The 20,884-nt window shown below is 46.3% G+C and overlaps 1 protein-coding gene across 7 annotated transcripts in view; it reads right to left on the reverse strand.

The window, feature by feature from the left end:
* Nucleotides 1-20,884, reverse strand: part of slc2a9l2 (solute carrier family 2 member 9, like 2) — a 268,703-nt gene that overhangs the window by 204,690 nt on the left and 43,129 nt on the right. For all 7 annotated transcript variants that reach the window (XM_076987952.1, XM_076987944.1, XM_076987918.1 and 4 more), the window contains one exon: nt 5,088-5,212. In XM_076987952.1, the coding sequence (XP_076844067.1) occupies nt 5,088-5,212 (125 nt within the window). The remainder of the gene's footprint in view (nt 1-5,087; nt 5,213-20,884) is intronic.

A 20,884-nucleotide genomic window follows, 5' to 3' on the forward strand; every position in this document is an offset into this window, starting at 1 on the left:
TGTTTGGTTTCTGCTGGATAGGCTACCAGTGTGGAACATGCGTCAGTTACGCAGCTCAACCTTTAGATTTGAAAACGTACCAGATTTGAGATACGTCTGTAATTACTCAGCACAGTTGCTTACTAGTTTCTTGTTTAACAGAGGCCTGCTGCAGCTTTTAGTGCATTAGGAAAAACACCCGATAAGACCCAAGTGTTAATATCTGAAGTATGTAATCTGCTATTGAGTTAAACACATTCTTCAGGAAGGTAGAAGGTAAAGGGTAGAAGCACCATGTAGATGATTTAAGGTGACTCAACAACTCATTAAAAAAATCATTGTTTACAGCATGAAATTGAGGCATTTCCATGATAATCAAGTGACAGACAGAGACAGACTTGTCTGATATTAAGAAATATAGTATATATTTTTTAAACATGCAAACTCATTACATTGCTCAGTCAATATTAATTTTGGGGCTATTTGTGTAAGTTTGTTAGTTTGTGAACCACTGAGAAGAGTAACTTGCTATTGTCAATGTTATTGTTGATAATGTTGGAGTAAAAGGTTTGCTTGCTTTACATATTATTATATTGTGTGAATCCGAAGTTTCGTTTTACGCCATCTGCGTTCAGCCTTCCTGCATTCTCTCTTTTGGGTTTGAACTGCAGTAGCGTTTCTCCATGGTGCTCTCTGTTTACCTGAAATAGTTTTATCTTTAAGTGAAGCAATTTCATCCATAACACTAACAATGTTTGAGTTGAAATTGTTCAGCCAATCATCAAAAGACCCAGATGATTTGTATGGTGCCGTGCTCATTTTGCTTTGTTAAAAGTGTAGCTGCTCTGTCATTGACCTCTTCTTAAAACTGACATCCTGGGATATATGTTCTGTTGAGGCCTGCATATGAAGGAATACAAATGATCTGATAACGCTACATCCTTATCAGACGCTGATATGTTGAGATCTTTTGAAATAACCAGATCCAGAGTGTGACCATGACACACATGCTGAGAGCCCAAATCAGTCTACTATGGCACAGAGATCCTTGGCATAACAATGTGTAGGTTAAAATCCCCAGCAATTAGAACTACACTGAGATACTCATAGGATGTTAAATAACAAAATGATAACTGCTTGCCCTTGAGGAAACCATTAAATAGAGCAGCTATATCTCCACATTTAGCGCTGGCTCCATAGACATTTATGAATTTGAAGTCTGGTGGTGCTGTCTGAATTAATACGGTTGTGGAAGCACATTCAGTTAGAAACACAAAATCAAGCCCATGGGTTATAATAAAATCATTAATTAAGTGAGATTTGTTTGTTAGCGATCTAATATTTAGAAGAGCTCACTTAATTGCATACGTCTTACATATCTTATTCGCGGTATTCAAGATGTACTCCCTGTTTTTCCTGTTTCTGATAAGTGGAATGTGAGAGATTACGGGCATACTGAGTCCAAGTTTCTTTTGAAAACAAGTGCTGCTGACATCATTACTGCAAACAGCAGGGACTCAGAGGATATCAGTGTGGCAAACTACGTGAGTCCGAGGTGAGCTCTTCCACTTTAGCGGATGATAGTGGGTGGGGGTCCTTTTGGCGATGGGACAGAGGGCGTAGCTGCCCTTCTGGTGGTGGATGGGGTGCCACAGGTGGTGTGGGAGCTTGATGCTTCTTGGAGGATGGTGTGAGAGATGGAGGTGGGGATGAGACCATAGATGAAGGTGATGGTGGGGGAGACTGATATTTCTTATGGGAGGGTGTAATAGTTGGAGGTGGGGATGAAGCAGTAGATTAGGGTGGAGGAGGAGCTGAACAGATTTTAACGTTGGACCTGTCTGGCTGAGGAGAGCGACAGTCTTGTCACAGCCGACACAAGGTTCTCTAGTGTTGCAACTTGCTGGGAGGTTCAGGTGAGGGGGGAGTGGAGACAGAAGACACTATACTGTCCTATACTGTCCCTCTGAGGACAGTACAGAGTCCTCATGGGGTTGTGGTGTTTCCATAATCTGATAAGGTCTATCATCATCATGGCTCTCATCCAAGGTCTGAAGCTGCATCTGAAGTGCATCCACGGTGGGGCAGGATGTTATGGCAACACGGTGGCTTGGTGGTTAGCATGTTTGACTCTCAGCACTGGGGTCTTGGGTTGAAGTCCATATCTGAGTGGAGTTTCCATGTTCTCCCTGTGTCTGCGTGGGTTTCCTCCCACAGTCCAAAGACATGGAGGTTAGGTGAATTGGCAGTCCCTGATAAAGTGAGTGTGTCTGTGTCTCTTCATATTCAATAAAAGTAGTTGTCTGAGTGTGTGTGCATGAATGTGTGTGTGCTTGTATGTCCAGTGGTGGATGGTGCTCTGCCACTAGGGTCTGTCCTCTCTCCCCTTCCTGCACCCCATTCAGTCCCCCAGGGGGCTGTGGATCCCGGTAGAGAGTACGCTGTGCGCAATTGGCTGCCGCTTCTCGCTGGTGTGTGACTGGCTGTGTAAGACTTGTACCTATATTAAAATTGTAAAGTGACCTTTGGTATCTTTAAAGGCACTATATAATTTGAAAATTAATTCATTCATTCATTATGGTTCTGGAGAGATAACACCTGCTGGTTGAGAGAAGCCCTTGGGTGCTTGTGCCAGTACATTATCAGTGGTAGTAATGGGCAGTGTGCACAGTGAAAATCAAGTTCTCTGTTAAGGTAGGAACATCACACTTGTTTGTATGAAGTCCCCCTTGCCTAAACAATTCCCTCTTTCCAAAGCATACGTTGAAGTTATCAACAAAGTTCAAGTTGTCTGACCTGCAACTTTTGAGAAGCCAAGTGTTTAGTTCGAGGAGCCTTGAGAAAATATTTGTTCTCCATGCTGGCAGAGAACCATTGATAAATGTTTGAATGTTTGAATTGTACTGAATAGATTGTTAAAGTCTCTTTTCAATAACTCCAGCTTTCTTGTGTCATTCTTATCAACATGCACAATAAGCTGCTTTAATGTAGTGTGGCCAGATAGTAATACTGGCAGTTTATCATTTAACTCAGAGACTGTCACAGTGAACTATGAGTTTTTGATATTTTATGCCATTGATAGAATCATCCCTAATTATGATGGTGTCAGCTGTGTCCACAGGCTGCGACTCTGAGACTCTGGGGCTCAGGGCGGTGGGCATGAACTGTTCTTTCTGTGCTTCTGAGGTTCTGTTCTGTGATCTCTTGTGCTGAAGTCTCTGAGCCACAGTGTTAGCTTTAGCAAGAGCATTGGCAGTGGAGGTTGAAGACAGTACTACAGAGCTGCACACTGCACGCCGTGTGTTTGGTCCCAACCTGAACACACTGGTGGTTCCAGTCGTCTGTACATCTGAACTCTGTCCATGTGTTCCACTGGCCCAGCTCTGAGTGTCTGCACTGCTCCACTGAACTGCCAGACGACAGTCCACAGCCATCCCTCTCTCACTCTCACACACTCTCACTTTCACACTCTCACTCTCTCACTCACACTCTCACACACACTCACACTCACTCTCTCACACACACACACACACTCTCACACTCTCAGTCTCACACTCACTCTCAGTCTCACACACTCACACTCTCATACTCACACTCTCACTCTCTTACTCACACACTGTCACTCTCTCACTCACACACACGCCCCCCCCCCCCTCACACACACACACACACACACACACACTCACACGTCCCCCCCACATACACACACACACACACACTCAGATGTGTTCTCAGGCCCCTCGTGCGCCCCTGCTCTGAGGTGTTCTGCACATACTCTTGCTCTTCTGGCTCTTCTGTTTCAATCAATGTTTCATCTGTTTGCTAGAACTTCTGCTTCACCCAAAAGCAGCGGGGAGCGTGGAGCACGCTGACGGGTGTGCAGAGTCCTGCCAGCCCCCTGCCAGCCCATATTAGAGTGGTGGTGTCAACCCTCTCCAACAGGAAAGACCAGAGGAGGCTGGTGTTTAACGCTCTGTGGATCTTCAGTGTGAATGTAGTAATTGGCAGGTTTTTGCATCAGCCTTGTCTTTAGTCTAAATACGGCGTCTGTCTTACAATCACCTCCTTAATGTCGCTTGTCTCCATATTCAATCAGATCTTACTGGAACGTTGCCTGAAGCTCGTCTGAGTCGGTTTGCAGCACTGCCAGATCCTCGTCTGTGTTTACAACAGTAGCATGACTACTGCATTGGTATTAAACTAATCTTAATTAGGCGTAATGATCTTTCTGTTTTCAATATCATAGCTGATCATATGCTTGTGCACACACAAACATGTAAAAAAAAACAGCACACACACACAGGCACAACACACAGATGTATGTATATACACACACACACACACTCACACAACACAAACACACACACAACATGCATGTATGCATACATATACACACAAAACACACACAACACATGCATAAGCAACACACACACACACACACACACACACACACACACACACACACACACACACACACACAGAGACATGGGTGTAGTGTTAAGGACTCCATGTGTGTGACCTAGAGGGATGTAGTAATGGAAAGACCTGCAGGCATTAAATCAGTGTTGACTGTTTATTTATCCTGCAGTGGGGATATGGCTCAATGACTCACAATACTGGGCAGTCAAGCCATAAGTCATGAAGCCAAGACAGTCTGGACGCTGGAGGTGTTTTGTTTGTCTACTCTCACTCTCAGTCTTTCTCTCCCATCTGAATGTGTAATTCCAATGGAATGGTTCTCTCTCTCTCTCTCTCTCTCTCTCTCTCTCTCTCTCTCTCTCTCTCTCTCTCTCTCTGTGTGTGTGTGTGTGTGTGTGTGTGTGTGTGTGTGTGTGTGTGTGTGTGTGTGTGTGTGTGTGTGTGTGTGTGTGTGTGTGTTTGACCCAGGGGAATGCAGTGAGTGTGTGGCCGTTTGAAGCTGCAGTGTGTGTGATGCAGGTTAGGGTCTTCAAAAGGATGACTGAAGTCCCCCTTATTTAAAACTGTGAAGTTCACTTGACTGTCAGAATCCACTAAATTTAACTTGTTTTGTACACAAACAAATAGAAGTACATTATAATGCATTTGAGACATTGGAAAAATAAACATTTTGGCCAATCAGTACCAACCTGAATCCATGCCAATGATGAATCGGCCAATAATGAGCATCTCAAAGGAGCCAGCCGTCTCCCCTAGAGCCAATAGGAGTGCAGAAATCATGGCCAAGCTGGTATTTGCCAGCAGAGTGCCTTTTCTAGAGGGAAATGGGGAGAGAGAGCGTAGTAAACCCACATGATAACGTAATTACTCATTTCTTCTCCACGAGTGCAGTGACAGCTGTAGTGCGATGAGACGACGGGAGAATAGCTGCAGAGACATAATTAGACTATATTTACACACGCGGGTGTGTAGCAGTCACTACAGTCACTCTGTGAAGCCATTCACAGCAAGTAAAGGGATTCCCTCTGTGCTCTCAGCTCTGATGAGCCTGTCAGGATTAGGGTTTCTACTGTGGCCCCATGTCTGGTGGACCAGTCGGGATTAGGGTTAGGGTTCTACTGTGGCCCCATGTCTGGTAGACCAGTCAGGATTAGGGTTAGGGTTCTACTGTGCTCTCATGTTTGGTGGACCAGTCAGGATTAGGGTTAGGGTTCTACTGTGGTCCCATGTCTGGTGGTCCAGTCAGGATTAGGGTTAGGGTTTCTACTGTGGTTTCATGTTTGGTGGACCAGTCAGGATTAGGGTTAGGGTTCTACTGTGGTCCCATGTCTGGTAGACCAGTCAGGATTAGGGTTAGGGTTCTACTGTGGTCCCATGTCTGGTGGTCCAGTCAGGATTAGGGTTAGGGTTCTACTGTGGCCCCATGTCTGGTAGACCAGTCAGGATTAGGGTTAGGGTTCTACTGTGGTCTCATGTCTGGTAGACCAGTCGGGATTAGGGTTAGGGTTCTACTGTGGTCCCATGTCTGGTAGACCAGTCAGGATTAGGGTTAGGGTTCTACTGTGGTCCCATGTCTGGTGGTCCAGTCAGGATTAGGGTTAGGGTTCTACTGTGGTCCCATGTCTGGTGGTCCAGTCAGGATTAGGGTTAGGGTTTCTACTGTGGTTTCATGTTTGGTGGACCAGTCAGGATTAGGGTTAGGGTTCTACTGTGGTCCCATGTCTGGTGGTCCAGTCAGGATTAGGGTTAGGGTTTCTACTGTGGTTTCATGTTTGGTGGACCAGTCAGGATTAGGGTTAGGGTTCTACTGTGGTCCCATGTCTGGTGGTCCAGTCAGGATTAGGGTTAGGGTTTCTACTGTAGTTTCATGTTTGGTGGACCAGTCAGGATTAGGGTTAGGGTTTCTACTGTGGTCTCATGTCTGGTGGTCCAGTCAGGATTAGGGTTAGGGTTTCTACTGTGGTCTCATGTCTGGTGGTCCAGTCAGGATTAGGGTTAGGGTTTCTACTGTGGTCTCATGTCTGGTGGTCCAGTCAGGATTAGGGTTAGGGTTCTACTGTGGTCTCATGTCTGGTGGTCCAGTCAGGATTAGGGTTAGGGTTTCTACTGTGGTCTCATGTCTGGTGGTCCAGTCAGGATTAGGGTTAGGGTTCTACTGTGGTCCCATGTCTGGTGGTCCAGTCAGGATTAGGGTTAGGGTTCTACTGTGGTCCCATGTCTGGTGGTCCAGTCAGGATTAGGGTTAGGGTTTCTACTGTGGTTTCATGTTTGGTGGACCAGTCAGGATTAGGGTTAGGGTTTCTACTGTGGTCTCATGTGTGGTGGTCCAGTCAGGATTAGGGTTAGGGTTCTACTGTGGTCTCTGGTCTGATGTGCCCATCAGAGCGGAATGGGAACTGAAGCTAGGTTGGGGTCTGCAGTGATTGGCTCGTGTTTTGAACCAGGGCAGGAATAATGATGCAAGCTCTCCAGTTTTATGGCAAAATTCTATCTGGTGGTCTGAGCCTGTTCCCTCATGTACGGCACAGATACACCACATGGTTACAATCAGTCGGCTGTGGAGACTCCAGCTCAGCTTCTAGGCCTGAAGGTCTCTGTTGGAAAAGTTGGACAAATATTGTTTCACTGCCTAAAATGTTGCCATGTTGGCTCTTAATTCTGTGTAAATCTATGAAGAGAGTTAAAAACATACGCATCACATCCTGTTATGCAGGTGTGCTCAAACGCATCACATCCTGTCATGCAGGTGTGCTCAAACCCATCACATTCTGTCATGCAGGTGTGCTCAAACGCATCACATCCTGTCATGCAGGTGTGGTCAAAGGCATCACATCCTGTCATGCAGGCGTGCTCAAACGCATCACATCCTGTCATGCAGGCATGCTCAAACAACACAGTAGCAAACAGTGCAGCACCACCGATGCTACACCTGCAATTTGTGAACTTGGCGTTTCCAACTATGAGGCACTTTGTAGTCGATATGTTAACAGTGATTAACGGTGTGGCACACATTCATTTGTGGTGAAATTGACTGGTGGAATTTTCTGGAACTTTCTTCTTCTGGCTTTCACGAGAGGCGGTGGCACTACCTCTTACTCCTGCACTCCTGCACTCCCTGGTTTTTAGCTTAGCCTCTCCGTCTCAACTCAGTACCCTGACGCTGCTCTTCAAATTTCAAAAAGGAAATATGGAATTGATTAAGTGGTCTTTCAACGCAATTGATACTACTTTTACCATGAGGAGTCGTGGGACAGGAGAGCCCACATGTCCAGACGGAACGTTCGACTCATGGGGGATGTGGCGTGGTTTGTGTCTCACGCCTCTCTCCCTGGAAGATGTTGAGGACGTTTATCCATTTGGATCTTTGATCACTGGGTTTCTGCTGATTGGATTAGGCGTTGCCCTGGTGTATCGGGAAATTATAAGAGTGGGGTCAGTTATCGAACGCCCACAGAAATTGCCCAACATGATTGATGCGGTGGGTAGAGCTGTTGGAACACAGACTGTGACTTAGTAAAAGCCTGGATTCGATCACGGAGAGATTCACAGCTCTACTGGCCAAGTTGGATCAGCTGGAGACCGCTGACATCAGAGGAGTTTCTCTTGCTCAAACTGAACACTAAATTTTCATTCTCGCTTATCTATATTGGCTCCCCCTGAAGGTCGTCGTCTTGGTTACCTGCTCCTTCCCCCACATAGAGACGGTCTGAGGAAGGCTCTCGCTTCCACCTAAAACTGTGCCAGGCCTCTGCCCCCCCCCCGTCTAGATGAACACGGCCCTCACTGCTTAACTGTCTGTGTGTTGCCAGTGCTTATGTGTGTTATGGGGATTTTTTGCATGCTCACAGACTGTTGTCCTGTTGAGACAACATATTTTTGTGTCTCCTCCTAATGTTCATCTCTCGATCTTTTCACCCCCCCCCCATCTGTGAACGGCGGCGCGTTTCTGACGCTGCGGGGGGCCGCTCAGGGTTCACGGTGCTTTACACCAAGGCACCAGGGGAACATTAATTTCCTTCGGGATCAATAAAGTATATTCAATTCAATTCAATTCAAAGGATTCACAGAGCTCAAGTACACAAGTAAACGTGACAGAAACAGCATCTGACTGATTCGTTTTAAATACTACACCTCGGATGTGCTTTAGCTCCTAATGTGTTTGTGTTCCTCATTTCAGCACTTGTGAAAGTGATTTTCCTTAATATAAAGATCATATGGCTCCTGGATGTGTCATTAAGCAGGAAACTGAAGCTGCCCTTCTGAGCAGACTGCTGAGGCCTCAGCTTAGCTCAACGACTCACCACAGCGCCCAACAGCTGTCAGGCAAAGCTGTGGTGCAGCTTGAGCACTGGTCTATGTAACAGCATGGCCTTCTGCTGACTGGTCTATGTAACAGCATGGCCTTCTGCTGACTGTTCTATGTAACAGCATGGCCTTCTGCTGACTGGCTTAAGTGAAGAGAATGGCCTTCTGGAGTGTTCTGGAGTGCTCTGGAGTGTTCTGGAGTGATCTTCCTGTGCCACTGGACAGTGGATTCATCAAAATCCATCATTATTAATGATGCCAGTTCACAGAGCTCTCTCACTTCACTCTGTACCTGTTTACGATCCTCCCCCCTTCCCTCCACTCTCCTTTTATCTGTCCAACATTTCAGAAACCTGAAGTCTTCGTGTTGGCCAGGGTGCAGTGCTCCACACCTCAGCCACAACACTGAGGATTAAGGAGAAGGAAGCAGTTGTGGAACACAGTGGAGATGAGGAACAACAGGCTCCTAACTTAACCCAACATGTTTTATTCTTTAGTCTTTTGCAGTCATCTTGCCACATTTCTTCTCCATGTTGGAATTGGTTGAGTACTGCTGAGCGCTCAACACACCTCAATAGTCCTGCTCACACACAGTTCCCAGTGCTGGGGAGGCCGGAGATTTAGTACACAGTAAAATGACTGGAGTCAAAATGCCAGAGTAAATAAACATGTGCTCTATCAGAGTGATATGTGCTCTGGCTGGAGTGAAATTAATTCTACCGAGTTAAACGTAGGTAGTTAAAAAACAGAGTCAAAATTACAAGAGTTAAACCTACCATTGTGTTTCACACAATCTGTAAACTAAAAGACTTTTCGTTGGTTGTTTGTGCCTGTGCCTGCTACTTTACTTTAAAATTACTAGGCCCTGCTTAGGCTACATTTAGTGAGTTTATGAATTTTTCGGCCAAAACACAATCTTTTGACAACAAACGAGTACCGAAACTCCACCCGAACGGCACCGCTACCCCTCCCCCACCCGCGGGCAGTGAGGACTTTCGCGCCATCATCCACAACTACTCCACCACCTGCAGACTTGTGTGCTGAGGTAAGTTTCTGAATTAATTGAAAGCAGCGTACATTCCGCCTTCATAGTGTATTTTCACATAAGCATGGCGTTTCCTTAAGTGATTAATATGAAGTTTCACATCCGAGTTCAGATTGACTTTAACAAGTCCACCAGCAGTAACGGTCGGTGGCAAGGGGTAGCTGCTGTTAGCTGTAGTTAATGCAATTGAAAGTAGTTGTAGGATAGTGATGCTACTGACAATAGCAATGATAATAGAAAATCCCTCAGTGTGTGACAGCTATAATATTCCGAAAGCCACTGGGTTCCGTTTTCTGTTAGAGTACTCTTCACCCAGCTAATCCGTAGTGCAATATCTATCTATGCTAGCTAATGTGTGGGCAATAACGGTCGGTGAGCGTTAGCTAGTTGCTAGCTGATAGCGATGAAGTACACTGCCATTGAATAGTCATGGACTATCGACAACAGTAATGACAATGTGTCACGTAGGGCAACGCCCCCTCTCGTAGCTGTCACTCTGGGTTCCCTCATGTCCGTGTTCCCTGCCTGTTTGTCCCGCCCTGCTCGTTGGTTTGATGGATTCCTTGTTTGTTACCACGCCCCTGTGTCATTGTCATCACCTGTCCCTAGTTTAGTTCAGTGTATATCTAGTCCTTGTATTGCCCTTGTCTGTATCGGTCTTTTTGTTCCAACCTGTTCGTTTGTATATGCCTGCTCGTAAGTTTACGCCTCCGTGTTATTTGTCTTCCGTGTGTTTTGCCTGTTCTCCCGTTCTTAGTCTGCCTTGTTGTTTCCCGTGCCCGTTACCATGTCTGTTCGTGTTTCGTATCCTGATTGCCTGCCCGGTTTGACCCATGCCTGTTACATCGACGCTGCTTTTGGAATTTCCTGTAATAAATCTCGCTCTCCTCAGCGTTTGTGTCCGCCTACCTGTTCTGCCCCGCGCAGATCATTACACAATGATAATTACAGTAGTTGAAAACAAGTTCACCGAAATATATAAAATATAATGTTCAGACACCCTAATGCTTTTCTAGGTACTTGGAAATTTTCTTCATTCGCCGTCGTGCTTGGCAGTGCTGATGACGTCATCAATTTTTCATCTTTCAACAACTTAATAAGGACCCGTTTTCCAACAAGGGTTATTTGAGTATTGTATATTTTTCCTTTTTACTCAACCCCTATCCACCTGACAAAAAACATTCAACCATCTGATATTCAATTGACCCAATTCTTTATTATTATTATTATTATTATTTTGGAATCACATATCAGTACAACAGATTTTTTTGGTTAACATTTAAAATGACACCTCTCTAATTTTCTAATTAGACCCCTCTCTAATCTACCTCTAATTTTAATGAGGCATGCAGCTGATGACGAGGTGGTGCGACTGAAAATGAGGCAAACGTTTCAACATCGGCAGAAAATAGTCCATGACTCCCACTTGTCACCTGATGTGCTGTCCACATTTTCACGTTTTGCTGATGTAAATGGTCTGGTAAGTAAATTCTCAATGGCCATACTCATTGTGACTGTAGTTGTATTACTTTGATCATTACTTTGGCCCAGGTGCCAAATTTGGCACATTTGTACTATTATGGGAATGTTTGTGAAATTTAAATATGAGTATTAAGTGTGTGTATGCACAATTTTAGTCTATTAAAAAAATAAATAAATATTGAGCTTGGCCCACGACTTTGTTCTAGATTTTGATTTTGCCCTCGGTCAATTTGAGTTTGACATCCCTGCTCTTGGTAGTACAATTTCTGTTTGTTCATAACAAATTGTGGCAAACTGGTCTGCCATCTCCAGATCGAGCAAGACTTTGCTCTTCTTTTTGGAGAAGAAACTTCAGCGACACGCTTGAGAGGTGGCCAATGATGTTCAAAGACAAGATCGAACAGAGTAAAAGCCGCCACACATCAGCCATTTACATTTACATTTACATTTATGGCATTTGGCAGACGCCCTTATCCAGAGCGACTTACATTTTTATCTCATTTTTTATACAAGCGAGCAATTGAGGGTTAAGGGCCTTGCTCAGGGGCACCTCAGTCATGGCCTGGGGATCGAACCTGCGACCCTCCGGTCACAAGACCAGTTCCCTAACCGCTAGGCCATGACTGCCCTGCCCAGCCCCGAACTACAAGAGCTCATTCAAGCAGCAGAGTCACCTCAGTCAGGAAGCAGTGACTCAGATGGTATGTAATGTTAAATTCATAAATTTGGTGTGCATGTTGTCTCCTTATCTTTCTTTCTCTGCATACTCTCCTTCAAAAACTCACATACACAATCTGAAAGAGGAAAAGGGGAACATGAGGATGCACAGGCGTCCTGACTTTTGTCTTCATTTGACTATTAAATTGATATTTCAATGATTTTCAATAGGCCTGTGTCCAATGGACCCTAACACCCTGTATGAAACAAACACAAACACCTTACAAGGGTTAAATCACTGAATCTCTATAAAAATCATAAAATATCCTCCCACTGTGTTAACTTGAACACTGATTCATTTTGCTCTTTGTTTGCCTTCTTTTTTAATGTTCACTTAGATTGGGACAGTGACCCATCATCGCTGGTGTTGTTGCTGTATTTAGTCCATCCTACTTCCCAAAGCTGCAGAAAACCAGGGAGAGACTCAGCTGCACAAGCCATTGAACGACTTGTGGTGTTCCTAAAGGTTAGAGACAAGCCTACTGGCACGCATACACACAAACACACACACAGTAAATACTTACCTGGTTCATTCTTACTGCTTTTGAAACTTGGCATTGGCATGCCAACAAGCCTACTGCTACACACTCATCATAAATATACTTACTATTTATGAGAGTGCCATTGTGTTGAATATATGTTGCATGCTCACTGCTACATTGATGTTGGGGCTGATACTCGGGTGATGTACATGTACTTGTATCTCTTCATGAATAACAGTCAACAGTATATTTTAAGTACCAATTGTGTTATGTGGACATTCTGTGCGATCCTTCTCAGCTTCACATCAATAACATGGCATCTATCTATCTCTTTATCTGTCTGTCTGTCTACCTATCTCACAGACCGGAGACAGTGTCCAGGGACATTTAGACACCATCACCCAGACCAATTTCTTCTTTACAAATGGCGCACAGTGAGGACAAGAAGTTCTACATTGTACCATGTTGTCATTTCCTGTGATGGTAATGCATGAATTGAGATGTTATTATTTTTTGTAATAAAAACTTTTAATCTTAATCAAGAATTTGTCTGTGATTTATATGACTTGATAAAGAGTAAAGAAGGACAAGCAAAATGACTAGCTGGGAAAGAACTCTAAATAGAGATAAAATAAGATGACTCAATTAAGAGTAAAGATCACTCTGGGAAGAGTTGTTGGCTTCTAGAGTAAATTTTTCTCCACTCCCGGTAGAGTTAATCTAGCTGGTTATTTAACTCTATATAGAGTAGATTTAACTCTGAATAATTGACTCTCGGAGCAGAGTTGAATTTACTCTGTGTGGGGCGGGACCAATACATATCTATGAGGAGTCAAAATTGACTCTAATAGAGTCAAAAACGACTCTGTCAATTTTACTGTGTAAAAGGCTCATTACTTTGATCATAGTTCAATCGTAGTTTGAGTCAAGCAGATCATGTAGGACAAATTTTCTCTGGGTGTCTTGTCAAACATGAAAAGTAATCCGTATGCTCTCTGTATAGATGTCATTCCTGGTGCCTCCCTACCTGTCAATCATGTGTGTTTATGTAGCCATGTGTGAGCGGTCAGCCTTGGCCCCTCCTTGCGCTTTGTAGCCCCGCCCCTCATTAGTGGATTCATGTGTTTCGTGTTTGGTTTTAACATATATGCCTCATGTTTGTCTTGTTAGTTTGCTGGTTATTTTGTGTAAGTCTAGCGTAGTTCTTGATTTTATATTTCGACTGTGTATTTTGTGTATTGTAGATAATGACATCTAGTTTCTTTGCATGTTAATTTCGTTACGTTGTCAGGCTGCTCTAACGATATGACCATGGACCGTGACCACGAATCGGGTTTTGTATTTGTGATTAATAAATCTCGCTGCTCTCAGATTGTGTCCGCCACCTTTTCCCTCAGCAACACCTGCGTTATAATAGATCACCTTGGTGACGGTGCATATACATGTTTTATATACTGAATGCTTTTAATGTCTTTAAGGTATATAAAGTTTTATGTCAAATTAATATATATAATTTTATGAGACCATTTTAACAGACCTGACTAACTCCACACCACACGAATCATGTCTAAAACAGGCCTGACTAACTCCACACCACATGAATCATGTCTAGAACAGACCTGACTCCACACCACAACACTGACTAAACCACATGGTTTTGACGACACATCACGCGGTTCATGTTCACATGTTCGACCTCTCAGACTTTCGCTTTAATTAGAACAAGGCGCAGCGTCCAACAACTGTGCGGTGCCACACATAAAACACTCAAGACGGCGAGGATGTTTTCTAGTGTAAACAATGTTTAATAAAGACTGTGACATTTCGGATAGACAGCACAGCATGAATCTGGCATGGGAGAGGAAATGGTACCGGGGAACGCTGGGAGGCATGAGGGTCACAGCAGACGCATGTGCAGCTAAAGGTTAGCAACAGCAGGGTCTGGGGCTGAGGTCAGGGCTCCAAACTGCATATGTAGTACTAGTCCTCACACCCACGTCCCCTCTGCTCACACCCACGTCCTCACACCCACGTCCCCTCTGCTCACACCCACGTCCTCACACCCATGTTCCCTCTGCATACACCCACGTCCTCACACCCACGTCCTCACACCTACGTCCCCTCTGCTCACACCCATGTCCTCACACCTACGTCCTCACACCCACGTCCACTCTGCTTACACCCATGTCCTCACACCCACATCCTCACACCCATGTCCCCACATCCACGTCCCCTCTGCTCACACCCACGTCCTCACACCTACGTCCTCACATCCACGTCCCCTCTGCTCACACCCACTTCCTCACATCCACGTCCCCTCTGCTCACACCCATGTCCTCACACCCACATCCACTCTGCTCACACCCACGTCCTCACACCTACGTCCTCACACCCACGTCCCCTCTGCTCACACCCACGTCCTCACACTTACGTCCTCACACCCACGTCCCCTCTGCTCACACCCCTCTGCCCCCCCCCCCCCATCCCCCGTGTCACTTAAAGGGCGAGACTCGCCGTGTCGCTACAGTATCTCCTGACATTACGTTTGTGTAGCTGCGCGGTATTATTTGTAAATTTATTTGTAAACGTAATACAAGCGAACTGGAGTGGATTTCCCGAAACGTTCGTAGCGCCAAGTACTTCGTAACCTCGTATGAAACGTACGAGGTTAAGAAGTACTTAGCGCTACAAACTTTTCGGGAAACCCACCCCTGTTCAGTCAGACAGCTTGTGAAACGAAATACCATTACAATTTCAAGCATTTTAAAGTAGACGACGTTAGTCAAAATTCCAGCACTTTTCAAACGTGGAACACAGTGCAACATTAAAAATCTTCAGGTAAATGTTCCTTCCCCTGTTTTTGAGGGGTGTTTCTTTATACTACCACACATCGCTACGGGAGGACACTGCAAAAAATGACTTGTAAAACGCGCTCGCGCTCTCACAGGGTCGCGCGCAGCGTGCGGAGTCGAGTGCTACGGTCAGACGCAAAAGTAGAACTGAGCCAAGAAGAAAGCAAAAATATATATTTTTACTAGGGAAAATAAAAATAGTAATGCACAGTTATTTGGATAAGTAACTTTAATCTGATTACTGGACTGGAAATAGTAGCGCGTTATATTACTCGTTACCGAAAAAAGTGGTAAGATTAGAGTAACGCGTTACTGACATCACTGGTCCCCTCTGCTCACACCCACATCCCCTCTGCTCACACCCATGTCCTCACACCCACGTCCCCTCTGCTCACACCCACATCCCCTCCGCTCACACCCATGTCCCCTCTGCTCACACCCACGTCCTCACACCCATGTCCCCTCTGCTCACACCCACGTCCCCTCTGCTCACACCCATGTCCCCTCTGCTCACACCCACGTCCCCTCTGCTCACACCCATGTCCCCTCTGCTCACACCCACGTCCTCACACCCACGTCCTCACACCTACGTCCTCACACCCATGTCCCCTCTGCTCACACCCACATCCCCTCTGCTCACACCCATGTACTCACACCCACGTCCCCTCCGCTCACACCCATGTCCCCTCTGCTCACACCCACGTCCTCACACCCACGTCCCCTCTGCTCACACCCACGTCCTCACACCTACGTCCTCACACCCATGTCCCCTCTGCTCACACCCACATCCCCTCTGCTCACACCCATGTTCTCACACCCACGTCCCCTCCGCTCACACCCATGTACTCACACCCACATCCCCTCCGCTCACACCCATGTCCCCTCTGCTCACACCCACGTCCTCACACCCACGTCCCCTCTGCTCACACCCACATCCTCACACCTACGTCCTCACATCCACGTCCCCTCTGCTCACACCCCCTACGTCCTCACATCCACGTCCCCTCTGCTCACACCCATGTCCTCACACCCACGTCCCCTCTGTTCACACCCACGTCCTCACATCCACGTCCCCTCTGCTCACACCCATGTCCTCACACCCACGTCCCCTCTGTTCACACCCACGTCCTCACATCCACGTCCCCTCTGCTCACACCCATGTCCTCACATCCACGTCCCCTCTGCTCACACCCACTTCCTCACATCCACGTCCCCTCTGCTCACACCCATGTCCTCACACCCACGTCCACTCTGCTCACACCCACGTCCTCACACCTACGTCCTCACACCCACGTCCCCTCTGCTCACACCCATGTCCTCACACCCACATCCTCACACCCATGTCCTCACATCCACGTCCCCTCTGCTCACACCCACTTCCTCACATCCACGTCCCCTCTGCTCACACCCACGTCCTCACACCCACGTCCACTCTGCTCACACCCATGTCCTCACACCCACATCCTCACACCCACGTCCCCTCTCCTCACACCCACGTCCTCACACCCACGTCCACTCTGCTCTTTCACAGTACCCCCGTTTGGCTCTCCTGCCCAGCATGTAGGGATTGTTGAGAATTTTAGCAGGGTCACTGCTTCTGATTAGAGAAGGAACTCATTTCTCAGCCACTGGGGGAAATGTTGAACTAAATGTGCTCAACGAGGTGATTCAAACGGAGATATCGAGTGAGATTACTGAAGGAGAGAGAGACAGACAAGAGAAAAAGACTTGTTTGTTTGATTTGTTTTGGGATTGTTTTTCATTCATTCCCTCCTGTGGTGCTGCATGCCTGGCTGTGTGCAGATGTAGACAAACATTTTCCATCAAATTAAAAAAAGCCCAACCCACATCTGACCTCATCCAACAACATAAAACAACTCACATCTACAAATTCATAAAAGAGTCACATAATCAGCTCCGTTTGTTCAAGAGCAAATGTCCTACATATTAAACAGAAGACAGTTGTCTTTTAAGGGTAAGTGAACTGTAATTATCCAATATCGTTCATAAAATATCCTTCACACCTGAATATTGGCTAGGTGAGAGCTGGACAAAAGCATGAATCCTTACCTGATTTATTATAGGGACAAACAAACCCACTACCAACACGAACACATCAAACTCATACAAACTCAACACAGAAAGCAGGTGGTGTTTACAGACTGACACAGGCATGGCAGGGAAACACATAGGAAAACCAAAATATGAGCACATGGAAGAAGGAAACATATATTTTATATACATATAACTACTTATGTGTAAGAATGTAAGAATATGTAGACATATGTAAGAATGTTCTATGCCTATACACCATCAGTATCCAAAAAAACTTATCACACACACACACACACACACACACACACACACACACACACACACACACACACACACAAACGCTTGCATGACTAATGACGACCTGTGTCCAGCACACTGGAGCCCAGGAACACCACCCAGCATGCAGTGGTGTGCGGAGCTGCAACCCAACAGCAGATCAGCAGGAGAAGCAGCAGCTTCACTGAGATGATTGTGGATGGTGTGGAATGAACTTCAGAGCTGACGCTGCTCTCACACTGAGAACTGAACCTGCTTTAAAACGCCAGTGTTTCTGTGTGCAGGCATACGAGCCTGACTGAGTCTACAGTGAATCAGCAGCTGGAATTCAGGTGTTCACATGGGGGCAGATGGAGCAGATGGAGCAGAGGGGCAGATGGGGCAGATGGAGCAGATGGAGCAATGGGGCAGATGGAGCAGGGGGGCAGATGGGGCAGATGGAGCAGAGGGGCAGATGGGGCAGATGGAGCAGATGGAGCAGATGGAGCAGAGGGGCAGATGGGGCAGATGGGCAGATGGAGCAGAGGGGCAGATGGGGCAGATGGGGCAGATGGAGCAGATGGAGCAGATGGAGCAGAGGGGCAGATGGAGCAGATCGGGCAGATGGAGCAGATGGAGCAGATGGGGCAGATGGAGCAGAGGGGCAGATGGAGCAGATCGGGCAGATGGAGCAGATGGAGCAGAGGGGCAGATGAGGCAGATGGACAGATGGGGCAGATGGATAGATGGGGCAGATGGAGCAGATGGGGCAGATGGAGCAGATGGGGCAGATGGGGCAGATGGGCAAATGGGGCAGATGGAGCAGATGGAGCAGATGGAGCAGATGGGGCAGATGGGCAGATGGAGCAGATGGAGCAGATGGTGCAGATGGAGTAGATGGGGCAGATGGAGCAGATGGACAGATGGGGCAGATGGATAGATGGGGCAGATGGAGCAGATGGGGCAGATGGAGCAGATGGGGCAGATGGGCAGATGGGGCAGATGGAGCAGATGGGGCAGATGGGCAGATGGAGTAGATGGTGCAGATGGAGTAGATGGGGCAGATGGAGCAGATGGGGCAGATGGGGCAGATGGGGCAGATGGAGCAGATGGGGCAGATGGGGCAGATGGGGCAGATGGAGTAGATGGACAGATGGGGCAGATGGAGCAGATGGAGTAGATGGTGCAGATGAAGTAGATGGTGCAGATGGAGCAGATGGGGCAGAGGGGCAGATGGAGCAGATGCTGTGTGCTGCCCTCTCCATCCACACACATACAAACAGTATATTATATATAGTGCTGTCAATTCCAGGTGCCGCGATTAAAAGTCCTCACCAGGATTTTGCTCAAGCTTGCTAGATTTTCTAATTAGCAATCCAGGTAAAATTAGTGGAATCAACACAATCCAGGAAGCCTGAGCAAAATCCTGGTGAGGACTTTTAATCGCGGCACCTGGAATTGACAGCACTAATTATATATTCTCACCAGCCACTGTATTAGGTACCAACTGCTCGTTAACGCAAATGTCAAATCAGCCAATCAGATGGCAGCAACTTAGGCATGTAGACATGGCCAAAACAATCTGCTGCTCAAACTGAGCATCAGAATGGGGAAGAAAGGTGATTTAAGTGACTTTGAACATGGCATGGTTGTTGGTTCGAGCTGATAAAACAGTAACTCAACCAGTCGTTACAACCGAGGCAAGCAGAAGAGCGTCTCTGAACACACAACACGTCGAACCTTGAGGTGGATGGGCTACAGCAGCAGAAGGCCACACCGGGTGTCACTCCTGTCAGCTAAGAACAGGAAACTGAGGCTACAATTCACACAGGCTCACCAACATTGGACAATAGAAGAAAAACGTTGCCTGGTCTGATGAGTCTCGATTTCTGCTGCGACATTCGGATGTTAGGGTCAAAATTTGACGTCAACAACATGAAAGTATGGATTCATCCTGCCTTGTATCAATGGTTCAGGATGGTGGTGGTGGTGCAAAGGTGTGGGATATATTTTATAATATATAAAATATCAGACTTCAAACAGTAAGGGTTTATATTCACAGAGGCACAGTGAGACAGTCCAAGGGTCAAAACCACATCAGTAGCCACAATTCACATACATGAGCCAGGCGAAAGTACACAAGGGCAAATCCAAACGAGACAAAAAAGTAAATAACCTGATCAAACCATGAGGAGATCAGAACACAAAAAGCTTGGTATGCTTATATCGCATTTTATATAATGTCAATGTTTATTTCAAATATGGAAAACTAAAAACAAAACAAATGATAAAACAGATAACAAAACAATTTTACATATTTGAAAAGGAATGGGAAGAAGTATAAAACTTATTTAATCCCACCCTTCTCCAAAGCTTATTACAAAAAAAAAATTATTATTAATATTATATTAATATATATATTATTATATATATAATATTATATATTGTAAACCTGTATGGCAACACAAGCTATTTCTTTAAAAAGAAGAAAATTAAATTTGTAAATTGTAAAATTTTTTCTCTTTGTGAATTAGTTTATCACACTGCAATGACGAGGCACAATCCCAGCGTGTAGGTTGCCTTGGTAGTCCGCCACAGGCTGTTTGTGTCTGTTTGTTGTGCTGTTGTTGTTGTGCATGTTGTCGTTGTGGTTGCTACTACACCTTGTTGGCTTTCCTTCTGTTACGTGTTTCTTGTTGTCTTCTTGTTAGTTTGTGTATTTTAACCTTTGTGTTTTGCTCTCTGTTGTTTTTGTATTGTCGGTTTGTTGTAAGTGTAGTTGTCATCACATATATGTCTGCATGTTTGTTATATGTTCTACATTTGTACCACTCTCTTGGCTTCCCCTCCCACGCTCACTGCGACAGACAGAACAACCACTTCACGGGGGAACTGAGACATCACTGGTCTCCAGTCCTCCAGCCCGGGGGTCGTGAGGGAGGATCCCGGGGATTCCCAGCCCAGAGGACACTGCAGGATTTCCCCTGGGGTATTTTGGTGGGGGCGCGTGCTGCCGGAGGGGGGGGGGGGGGGGGGGGGGGGGGGGGGGGGGGGGGGAGCACACAAGTTCCTCCCAGTGTTCTCGGGCTGCTGGCTTGATCGGTCGCCACAGGCCTGACTGACTCACACTGCCTTGGCCACCCCTGTCTCGACTGGTCACATGTGGCTTGATCGATGACCGCAGCACCAGGACAGGAGAGACTTTGTTATATGTGCAGGGACCTGCTGGTGCCCATGACCTCTGTATCTGCCCCTCAGGCTGCGTCATCGGGTTTGCTCTTCCAGACCTGCTT

Source organism: Brachyhypopomus gauderio, chromosome 2 (genome assembly GCF_052324685.1).
Source record: "Brachyhypopomus gauderio isolate BG-103 chromosome 2, BGAUD_0.2, whole genome shotgun sequence".
Classification (NCBI taxonomy): domain Eukaryota; kingdom Metazoa; phylum Chordata; class Actinopteri; order Gymnotiformes; family Hypopomidae; genus Brachyhypopomus; species Brachyhypopomus gauderio.